General features: G+C 45.7%; 1 protein-coding gene across 5 annotated transcripts in view; it reads left to right on the top strand.

The window, feature by feature from the left end:
• Nucleotides 1-12001, top strand: part of ROR2 (receptor tyrosine kinase like orphan receptor 2) — a 275853-nt gene that overhangs the window by 163690 nt on the left and 100162 nt on the right. For 2 of the 5 annotated variants that reach the window (XM_081523871.1, XM_081523862.1), the window contains exons 2-4: nt 120-234; nt 2935-2992; nt 4314-4452. The exons of 1 other annotated variant lie outside the window; for it this stretch is intronic. In XM_081523871.1, coding sequence (XP_081379997.1) covers nt 4362-4452 — 91 coding nt within the window. In that variant the 5' untranslated portion in view covers nt 120-234; nt 2935-2992; nt 4314-4361. The remainder of the gene's footprint in view (nt 1-119; nt 235-2934; nt 2993-4313; nt 4453-12001) is intronic. 2 more of the 5 variants (XM_081523855.1, XM_081523892.1) reach the window with 2 other exon arrangements.

A 12001-nucleotide genomic window follows, 5' to 3' on the forward strand; every position in this document is an offset into this window, starting at 1 on the left:
GTCCCCTGAGCTAGGGCTGTGCCTTTCTCTCTGAGTAACAAGATTTACTGGTCTTTGTCATGGAGATTAATTTGCAACCTGAGATGGATTTTTTTTTTTTTTTACTTTCCATTCATCAGCTGCAATGGAACTTGGATGAAATTTACAGCTCTGCAGTCCAGGAGGACGAGCCAGCCCCTCTCCTCAGCCTCCTGGACAGTTCCTGAATTCAGCAAGCAGTGCCTGAGGCTGGGGGTGAGACCACGGGGGAAAATTGTGTTCACAGCTGCCTTGGATTTTCCAAAAGCTAGGCTGAGAAAGCAATTCTAATCAGGGCATTTGAGCCTACCCAGCAGGCCTCAAGGAGCTCACTCTCAGCTCATGGGGAGGAGGGAACTTGAGACTTCTCTCCCTCCATGGGGCCCAGCAGAGTGGCCCTGGGGGAGATTGGCAGGACAAGAGTCCCCGAGGGTGGTGGTCAGGTCACATAGGGTCCCCAGACTGGAGTGGGACTTGGGCTGTTCTCCTGGTGAAGGGGAGGCACCAAGAGCTATCACAGAGCAGATGAGTGGGTGTTGGTGGGGGGGCCAGGGGAGAAGGCGTGGTAGCTGGGCCAGGGGGCTGTGATATGGGCTTGGTTTTCTTCCACATGGTTCCTGGTACATGGAAATACTCACAGATTTCACCTGAGCTTACTGCCTGCTATGAGATGTCTGTGTTTAATTACAGATGTGCATGTAAATATGGTCCTGTGTTTCCACTTGTGGGCTATTGTGGGGTCTGGGGGAGACCCCACCTGCGCCTGTGCCCCTTCCTGTGCTTTTCAAGTCTGGAAGTGCTGGGGTCTCCTAATGGGAGAGCTGTGAACAGCCGGGCCCCAAGGGCTGGCACTGCACATCTCCTTATTCCTTGGGGGACACCATGCCCTGCCTGGAGGCTGGTCAGCTAATCATTCAGGCCCAACCAGCTCTTCTAGGGTGAACCGCATACCTTTCTCACTGATGGACTGGCAGACTAGCCAGCATGTGGACCCGGCCATTGCAGGGGCAGGGGGTGATGAGAGGGGATCACACCATCTTTTCTCTGCCATCTTAATGCTTCATTTAACATCTCTCTGATGCTTTTTCTTGAAAAAAATTATCAGTGCTTTCTTTGTAGCTAACTCAATGTTTAACTTTTTAAATAGAAAGCGGTACCAATGTCAGTCTAAAGAAAGATGCCCCCTCCTGGAATGACACGGACTGGCAGCCCACTGTGTCCTGGGCACTGTGTGAGCCTCTCGTGGGCTCTCTCCATTCTTCACCTGAATTCTGCAAGGTCAGCCTTGCAGTGACTGGTCAAGCCCAGCAAGTGGTTAGCTCAAAAGTCCAAATAGGATGGAAGCCCTGAGGGAGCCCTGTATGTGGGGAAAGTCTTGAGTCAGGGAAGTGATGGGTTTGAACTTGGCCTCACACAGAGCATCCTTTTATATGGATGGAAGATGGGACTGTCCTCTCTGGTGGTGCAAGCCTGGTGTGCCTTGTCTGCTTTTCTTAAAGGGAGCCATCCTATGGGGACAGTTGCCTCTAAGAAATAATAGCATAAAATCCTTTTGTGTGTGTGTGCTTAGTCACTCAGTCATGTCTGACTCTTTGTGACCCCATGGACTATAGTCCACCAGGCTCCTTTGTTCATGGGATTCTCTAGGCAAGAATACTGGAGTGGGTAGCCATTCTTTCCCCAGGGGATCTTCCTGACCAGGGCTTGAACTTGGGTCTTGTGCATTGCAGGCTGATTCTTTACTGTCTGAGCCATCAGGGAAGCCCCAGCATAAAATCCTTGATACCAGTGAAATTCTACTGGCTTCTTTCAAGTAGTCATTTGATTCATCTGTCCTCCAGTCAGACTTCCTGCTTGCATTCTTTTTCTTAGAAATGAATTTATGTTACAAAAGTAATCACATGAAATTCTTAAAAATTCATGTAAAAAGCATATAATAAAACATGTATCATGTTAATTCTTACCTTTCCATTTCTCAAAGACCAAATGTAGTTACTAGCAACAGTTCAGTGTCTATTTTTCCAAACTTTTCTTCTCTATATACAAACTGTGTATGTTTAAAAAAATGTTCATATTAATTTTGGTGGGGGATATCTCTTTCTTTTCTTAATATTGAAACATAGATATCATTTACTTCAAAGATTGGTTGTATAATTCCTTCTTATTCTTTTTAGAGGCTGCAAAATAAACTATAAGCTCCATTTCCTTTGTAAATAAACTGACAGCTGCCCACAGCGCAGCAGCACTGGAGGCTGCTGGGTTCCTCTTCCCTAAGTCTTCACATATTTGCTTCCACAGTGGGACTGTGTATTGTTAGCCAAGAGTCTTCTGAAGCCTGCTATGGGAACTGTGTTTGTTATCACACATACATAACTTAATTACATTACCCATAAGTCCTATGGGATACAAAATGCAAAGAAATGAAAACTCAAAATGAATGCTCTAAAAATACAGAATGAGAAAAGCTTGTTAAAACCTCGCTGTTGATTTAAATGTAAGTCATAGTGAAAATTGATTAGGGTTTTGTATTGTTTCATAGGTGTATGCAAGCACATCACTTTAAGAAAAGCAAACCAGGAAATAGATGATATATTTATGAAGAAATTAATGTAAACAAAAATCAGTAGAAACAGAAAGGGCCTGGGCTCTGCGTCAGTAGGTTGATTCGTGGTGGTTCATCTCTGTGTTTTAGGTTCAATTAAAATATTTGTTGTAGGAATACACCACTTTCATGATTTCCCACTATATGTCATTGGCTTCTGTTAATCAATCATCTTCAAATCTTGATCATGTTGGTAAGAAAGTGTCACCTGATCTGTATTCCAGAATGTGGGTGTACCTTCATTTCATCACTCTCAGCTATAATTATTTAAGTTTTTCTTCCACATGGTTCCTGGTACATGGAAATACTCACAGATTACGCCTGAGCTTGCTGCCTGCTAGGAGATGCCTGTGTTTGATTACAGATGTGCAGGTAAATGTGGCCCTGTGTTTACAAGGATGGCCCAGAGTGGTAATTCATTTGTCTTCCTCTGAAAACACTTCAGGAAAGTGACTGCACGTGCAGTATAGTTTATTTAGAGGTGGGACAGTGTGACAATGGTTAGTTACTGTATATTAAAGCTATATATCTTGAGGTCATTTGAAAATGGAATTCTCCCTCTTTCTCAGCTCGTGTTTACTTTATGATGTCTGTAATCATTTAGACAGCATAAATAGGGAGATTATGAGATACCCAAAAGGCTTTTAAGAAAATTAATCACACATTTCTCATTTTACAAAACCGTAGGAAACTAGAGATAGAAGGATAACTTTTTACAATGTTAATTAATATCTATGCCAAACTAAAAACAAACATTAGTGGTGTAACCTAGATATTCCCATTAATATCAAGACCAGTTAAAAAAGCCTTAAGTGACGTTGCTCTGTAAGTCCTGCCAATGTACTAAGACATAAAACAGAAACAAGGAGACATTTAATGGATTGTACAAGATATAGTTATTGTTTTTACAAGACTGTGTATCTTAAAAACTCTAGTAAATAGACTAAAACAGACTAAAAACGTTTTAGAATTAGTGAATATATAGTTGGAAAAAATGTATTGGAAAATCAGAAGCTGTATGGGGGTAAAATTCTACTGAGAAAAGCAAAACCAGATAAACCATATTGGTTTACCATCATACCATCAGAAAGTGTGTAGGTTCTACTGAAATAACCTAAAAACTTTATGAAAGGATATGAAATCATGTTAGAATAGTGAAATTTTAGAAAGGATAATAATTTATTCATGCTTTAGAAGACTACATTTTCAAAAGATGTCAGTTCTTCTCAGAGTAGCAAACATTTAATCTCAGTCCACATCCCAGTGGGACTTTGTGGGGGGAACAGTGGACAAAATGACCCCAGGAACTATCTGGGTGAATAAAGAAATGGTTAAATGGCCAAGAAAATTTTGAATATAAAGTGATAAAAGAAAATCTTTATTATGTTTAAAAATATGTAGTAAAGCTGCAAATACTAAAACAATATGGTGCTGCCCCCAAATGATAACTTCTAGTAGGAGAGGTGGGCAAAGGATACTTGTAAACTCACAAGAGAAAAAATAATGAATATACAGAAATTTCAACATCTTCAGAATCCTTCAAGAATCCAGAAGTAGATAATAAGCTTAATGATGGACTACTACTTTTTGGCTATCAAATTGCAAAATGTCTTAGAACATTATAGTTTTATGCACTACTGGTTGGTAACTATGTAAATTGGACCGGTCTTTGACCCAGTACTTTGACTTCTAGGAATCCTTCCTGAGAACAAGGGAAGAGAGATAAACAAAAGATTTACCGATGGGGATGTTTAGAATAGCTTTGTTTGGTCCAGTTAACAACGAGAAACAGTCTGAGTGTTCACTAGCTGGAGAAGAGTTATGTAAACTTGGTAAGTTACATGGCAAAGTATTTTGCAGATTTTTTTTTTAAATCACATTTCAAAGCATAAGGATATAACAAAATCTTCATGATATAGTGTTATCTATAATGATATAGAAAAAAATTTACAATGGAATATTCATGTGTTCAACTGAGACATATAGAATGTTTGATATTCATCAGGCAGTGCCCTAAACACCCAGAATCTGTCTGAATTATATAGAAGGATCCCCTTCCTTATAGAGTATAGAGACCAAGGTGGGATATAATAATATGCTATTAATGATATAATAACAAAAAGCTCAGTTTAGGAATGAACTCTAACCTTGTAACAAAGTATTTGTATCCGTACGTAGAGTAGTATATCTAGTTTGGGAAGCCAGAAAGAAAGGCACCCAGATTTTAGCACTGGGTTTGTCTGGGTCAAAGTATGACAGATGAGGTTTGTGTTCTTTTCTTATGCTTTTTCAATTATTTAAAATAAAAACTGACTTAGATTTTAGTAATCAGAACAAAGTTAAAAAAAGAACCCCTGCCCCTTGACTCCCTTTCTCAAAGTGCTACACACACAGTAATTTGCAGACACAGTAACTGTTGCTTGTTTGTATTTATAAAAGATCTTTCACTGAACCCATGAACTGCCCAACAAGTATGGTTGCAAGGTTGTGGAATTTAACCATGATATATTCTGGGGTTTTCTCTGGATTGTTTGTTTATTTGTTTAGGAGCACTTCAGTTATAACACAAAGATGCGGGTATGTCAGGGTTAAAAATATTATGAAATTAGAAATGGGACCTGTAGAATATGGGGGACACAGATCGGTATAAAAACAAAATATTAAGGTCAGTGTGGGAGGACTGCTTACTGCTATTTGGTGTTCTGTCCTCCTGCATCTCACCTTGGGAGGCATCTTCCCCCTTTTATGATTGGCCTGAGGCCTACATGCTCCCGAAGAGCGTCTGTTGCCTAGCTCACACTGGCTAATCAGGAATTTGAACCCAGGGAGCAAAATCATAAGAAAATCTACAACAGTAACGTCGGCATTCCCTCCTGAAAAGCGGTTATTTCCCAGCAGCTGGGGGCCAGAATCTTCCCTGATTTCCCACCCAGTTAGACTTTCATAGACGGACAGGGAGAGGCCCCGAGAGTCTCTGTCCCTCACTCCTGTGGGTCACGGCTGGCTGAATGAGCCATAATGCCTGTCACTGGTGTGTTTGCTAAAGGAGGGATCTTGTCTTCCTTTTTTCTGCTAAAAAATCAGAGTGTTTGGCCAAGTCAGCAGTTTGTGGCCATGGAGAAAATCTAAGGATTCTCTCTGTGGCTTTGCTAAATTGATGCTTCTCCTTTCACAGTCCAAAAGTCCTGTGATATAGAAAAATATGCCATGTGATGGGTGGCCCCATTTCTTGGGAGGTGGGTCCCAAAACATGGGGGTTGGGCTGGTTCCTCGGAGCCCCCCTTCACTCCTCCCAGGACTCTGGCCGGATATCCTTGTTGAAATCTCTGTAAATAATCTGAGCCATGGCAGCTCTCCAGGTCTTCTAAGGGATGGTTTCTCAGCTTTCTGTTTCACGTTTTCACCCCAGAGTCCTAAGAGGTAAGTTAATGGTGAGCGGGTTGCAGAGCAAGTTTGAAAGGTCTGACCCCTCCACACCAGATACCCAGGGTGAGAGTGGGGCCTCAGCCTGTCCCCAGCTGCTGCCCATACCTCACAGCATCTGCTCTTGTTTGGGGGCAAGTGGCCGAACACTGGTTTTTACTTTATTGCCAGTCCCCAGTCTTCCAGGATTACTGAAGGCTTTCTTTCACATCCGGGGAGGCAGGCTTGTTTGAAGGGCTTCTGTGTATTACAGACTTGTTGCCAGTGGTGGAAACAGATGTGTGTGTTTTTCTTATTGTCCCCATGTCTGAAAGACACATGTTATTTGTCACTGGCTTCCATCAGGCCACAAAGAAACATTCAGCCGCTCAGCCATGTGGCCTGTCTGACTTGGGGCACAGGACTGGGCCCGCAGCTCCCTCTTCACTTCGTTTCCTGGATGCCGGAGGACTGGGCTGCCTTGTGGGCAGTGGTCTTCACTGGGTTAAGGGGCCTTGTTTTGGCAGAGAAGAAATTGTGGCTGTCAAGAGGCCTTGGGGCCCTCCCCTCCTGCCAGGGCGGGCTGCTGCCTAATTGCAAACACATGGGCTGGTTCCAGAGAGCGGGGACACATTTCAGGTCCTGCCTGGTGAGAGCTTTGTGTATTTCACCCCGATGCCCTGTTTCTCGTCAAGGAAACTGGGGCGCCACATACCAGAGACAGCTGCCTCGGGTGGGGTAGGCCCTCCCAAATGTGCCTAATTTGAACATTTTTGGTGTAAGTTGGTGAGCATTGGGATTTGGTTGCATGTCAGTTATCCTCTATTTCCTCTCGCATTTTTGGCGAATGATTTTGAAGACTTTCCCTGTTTCCTTTGTCTTGGTATGAGCATATTTGCTGTTATAAATAGACTTCTTAAATACACTGTATCCTGCAGAGAGTTGCCCTTCACACATGTTCCTGTGCTTCAGCCAACTTTGGTTTCCCTTAGGGACTGACAAGGACCCACCTCCCACTGCACGTGAGTCCCCAGGGGCCTGGCTTAGGGTGGGGAGGATCCTTGTCACCGCAGAGCAATGTGTTATGGGGACCTCACAGGCTCGGATCATACCCATCTGCTTTCAGTGCCCACTTCCTTGTGACTCTGCCATCTGGTCCCCTTCCTGGGGTCTGATCTTGAAATGCAAAATGCCAGCATCAGTATCTCCTGCAGGGATTCAGGATGATTGCAAGGAGGGTGTGAAGTAGAGTCTGCTTTGAGCTATTAGCTCATTATGAGAGACCTGTTTTCTAAGACCTTGGACTTGAGAACCTGAGGGCAGTGGAGAAGGAGCAATCACAAGCTGTGAAGGTCTTGGAAGAGCTGCCATGAATCCAGGGTGTATGGAATTTCAAGGAATTTAGGAGACCCAGAAGCCTCGTGTATTGGGAACTTTGAGGGGGCTGTGTATCTGGGCTTTCCCTGAGAACCTGACCGAAGTGCACAGAATCCTGTTGACTCACTACCACCCTGCCACTGTGAGCCTCTTTGTTTTCCCTCACCTTTGATGCTGAAAGTTTTCAAGTATGTATCAAATTGAAAAATAGTACAGCAGGCACACATAAATGCTCCACCCAGATTCAACAGCCTGTGATGTTATACCAGATTTCTTGCTCTTTCTCTCTGCCCCCTTTGCAGGCATTTTGTAATATTGCTTGCAGGGGTGTGTCTGCCCTTCCCCATGGGCCTTTTTCAGCTCTTTTTGCCTCTCAGACTTCTTTCAACCTCTGTGTCTGTTCTCCTGAGCTCCAGGCACTCCTTGGTTTCCCTGGTGGAAGCTGGTCTCATCTTGAGCCATCCAGAGTCCCAGCCCTCAACCCACTGTCCCTGAATGTGCTCAGCTGGGCCAGCCATCCTAGGAGCACCCAGAGAGCAGGTGCAGCTGCTGGGGACTGGATTGAGAACGTGCATGTGGACAACTCCAGGACAGGCTTTAGATGACCATGCCCAGTTCTCCCCTTGTCCTGGGCTGCATGGACAAGTGGTCGCCGTCTCCAGCGTGGAGGCAATGGTTTGGCTGCATGGCTTCCGAGGTCTGAGTCTCAGTCCTGTCAACTTTCTGCTGGGTCACTCCAGGACACAGAAGGATCTCACAGGTATCCAAGGCTGCTTGTGCCATCCTGCTCTTGAGGATACCTCAGGGGGGCCTGCTTCAGCCTCACCTGCCTTGACCATTCCCAGGGACTGAACTGCAAGTGTCTGAGCAAGAGAACTTTGTTTTTTGATTTTTTGGGCCTTCTGTTTTGTGGACAGGACTACAGGAGACTGTATCACATGGCTGGGGTGGAGTGAGAAAGGGCTCCTTGGGTGATGGGGGGTATCCAGTGGCGCCCCCCAAAGTTGTCTCAGGGTCAAGTGCATATGTGTATGCATGGTGCTCAGCACAGAGCTGGCAAGGGAGATGCTAAGTAATGATGCCAGCCTTGCCAGTGTGTAGGTGGCTGGAGCTACTTGGGTTCTTGCCAGAGATCAAGATGTGAAGGTCTCCCCAGCAGAGATGTTTGGGTCCCAGAGTGAATAGCTGAGACAAGCTTGTGCTTGACAGGCTGAAGGTCTCAGATCCAGGCAAGTTGGCCTCAATCAAGTGAGTAGACCGTGGAGGGTGGGAGCTGTGACCAGAGAGGCTGCATAGGGGATGGCAGCTGGACCTGTGGGGGTCACTGAGTGAGTAGGCTGCTGGGAGACCAGGCAGCGGGGGAGGAAAAGCCATTGGGACAGAGCTGAAAGCAGAGCAGCGGTCTGTGGTGGAGAGGAAACGTTTCTTATCTGACAGGGATGTTGGGTGATGATAACAAGCAGTGTGAAGGCCTGTCGCGTGCTGTGCAGGTCGTCTTGGGGGGCTGTCACCAAGCACCGCAGACCAGGTGGCTTGAACACCAGACACTTGTGGTCTCACAGCTCTGGGGGCCAGATGTCCCAGGTTAAGGTGTCCACAGGGTTTGCTTCTTCCGAGGCCCCCTCCTTGGCTTGCAGGAGGCTCTCGTACTGCTATACCTTCACATCACCCTTCCTCTGTGTGTGTCTGTGTCCAAGATTCCCTTGTCTATAAGGACTCCACTCAGATTGACTTAGGGCCCACTCTAATGACCTCATCTTAACTTGATGACCTCTGTAAAGGCCCTCTCTCCAAAGCAGGTCATACTCTGAGATGATGACTTCCGCATATGAGTTTGGGGAACACAGTTCATTCTACACATACGTAGATTGTGAAGCACTGGGCTACATAATAACATCGTGCCTACGTGGGTATGAGGGGTGAGGGGAAAGGAGCTTGGTGACAGACCCTCCTCCCAGGAATGGATTGCAGCTGCTCCTGTGACTGTCCCTCTTGGGACCCTGTTGAAGCCACTGTGCCCATTCGCTGCTCTGAGTTGGGGACAGGACCACCAGGTTCTTTTCTGGACCACCCAGGACCCTTCCCTGTAGTGAGGTCTGGCCATTCCTCTTCACCTGTAGCTTGTTAGTTCATTTCCAGGGAAAACATCCAAATTTGGTTTTTCCAATAGTTTTCACCTGCTGTGGCCACAGACAAGTGGGCAAGCAGAGATTCTTCTTTTCTTGGATTAGTAGTAGGACGGCCATGTGGCTGCTTGGGTACCTTCTGTGGTTGGAATTTCTGAACTATTATTTTTTATTCTCTTATTGATAGGTTTTCTTGCATAGCCATTAGTAAGTAACAAAATCTAATTAAAATTTAGAGGTCAACCCCCTTGTCAACAGCAGTTGTTTCTTTTCTTCTCTGTAGGCAGATCTGCTGCGTGTTGCTTTTACAGGTATGTCTGCTTGGAAACCCCAAGCTTTCCTGGTGGCTCAATGGTTAGGAATCCACCTGTGATGCAGGAGATTGCAGATTCGCTCCATAGGCCAGCAATATCTCCTGGAAAAGAAAATGGCAATCCACTCTGGTATTTTTGCCTGGGAAATTGCATGGACAGAGGAGCCTGGTGGGCTACAGTCCATGGGGTTGCAAGAGTCGTACATGACTTAGCAACTAGACCACCATGACCACTTGGAAACACACTCCTTCCCCTCTTGCTGCCTCCACCCCCATGTCTCCCTCCTGGCTTTTCTTTCTGTGTCCATCCTCCACAGGGCAAGGCCTAGGGCCCACACTGCTCCCGTCCTCGGGACTGTCACCCTCAGCATCTTTTGGGAGCCAAGAGTTCCCAAATTCTCACCTCTAGTTCAGACCTGGTCACCACAAGGTTTTCATTTCCCTGTGAGAGTCTTCTTCAGGTCCTCTTGGTGTCTCCAGACTACTTCTCTAAAATTGCTTTTGCTGTTCAGGAGGGATTACAGGGCACTCATAGGTGTCAGGAGCTTGAGCCTGTGGACTGTAGAGGCTTGGCCTTTTGAAGAGGAGGACAGACCCTCGGCATCACAGGTTCTATCTGGAAGGAAGAAGCGGTGTGGAAGGGGATGTAAGTTTGGGGGTGGGTTGCCGGGAGATCCAGGGTCCAATTGGAAGCCTGGAGCATTTGTATAAAAAACCCCAAAGGGAAAAATAGTAAACATCCCAGCCTTGGTACCCCCAGGTCCCACAGATGGCCCAGAATGTGACCATGTGGAAGCAACCTGGCTGAAACACTGGCTGCACTATCCAGGGATGAAGAACCTTGGCAGACAAAACCTGAGTGGAGGGAATCATGGTAATAGTTTATATAGCCCAATGTGACCCTATTTGTATGGAGCTCTTTTGAGTCTGTTCCATCTTTTCAACCCTGGCTGCATGTATTGGAATTTCCTGGGTTCTCAGTCCCAGAGGTTCTGATTTCACTGCCCTCTGTGAGGCCCTGGTGTTGATCTTGCTCAAATTTCCCAGCTGATTGCAACATGCAGGCAGCCCTCTTTTGGTCTCCTCCACTCCCCTGCCTTTTACATGAAGAAACTGGAACTTAAGGGGCTAAAGAGGCCTGTCCAGAGCCAACCTCTCCTCAGTGCCTGGAATAGCTGTGCTGGAATTGAGGTTCCCAAGCTCCCAGAGGTGGGGTGATGGTGGCGTGCCTCTCACAGTGGAACCCAGATGAGGCACGCAGACCTAAGGATGAGTGTTGTCTTTGCGATCTCTTCTTCTTTTATATACAAATTAACACGAGTTTTGTATTCTCCTCTATTTCGTTTCTATATTTGTTTTGATATTTAACATTTCTCCCCAAATTCTGAGTTAAAAAGACAATCCACTCTCTGGAAAGATGGACTTGTTTGCCCTGTGGCTCATGCAAGCACACACAGATACACACACACACACGCTCACACACAGAGACATACATATGTATGTACACATACATAGACACATAGACACTCAACAAAGACATACATACACACACAGACATAGACATGTACACAAATATACACGGATATTAACACAGAAGCATATATACACATACATAGACACTCACAGATACAAAGAGATACATACACAGACATATACACACAGGCACACACTCACACACAGACTTCACCTCTCACTGCCTGGGGTGTCTCTGGGAGGAGGCTGAGAAGCATGGCCATTCTCTGTATTGATAACTCTGCAAGGTGTCCAGTGGGTAAAGGGATCAGAAGCTTCAAGATAAGGTGGAAGAAGATGGGCAGTGACTGTTATTGTTGAGTTGCCAAGTTCTGTAATTGTTTTCTTACTGTGCTTTTTAAGTTCTTGCCCCAGTAAAAGCATAAACTGTGCTTCGTGGAGGAACTAAGCCTTGGGCTAGTGCATTCTCACCTCTCCAACACCCCAGCCCTCTATGCTTTGCTCCCCACTCACTGTACTTGTCAGGGGGCTGCAGTAGAAGCTGGTCATCTCATCTTCTAGGCTCACCTAGCTGACTACTCAGCAGTGGGCATTTCACCAGAGCTGGACCACCAGGCTCCTCCTCACTGGAGCTGAAGCAGGGAAAGAGGGGTGGCTTCTTCAGTGTCTGCTTGGGATGAGCTGTGGGAA

Source organism: Giraffa tippelskirchi, chromosome 1, assembly GCF_054371585.1.
Source record: "Giraffa tippelskirchi isolate mGirTip1 chromosome 1, T2T-mGirTip1v1.2.pri, whole genome shotgun sequence".
Lineage (NCBI taxonomy): Eukaryota > Metazoa > Chordata > Mammalia > Artiodactyla > Giraffidae > Giraffa > Giraffa tippelskirchi.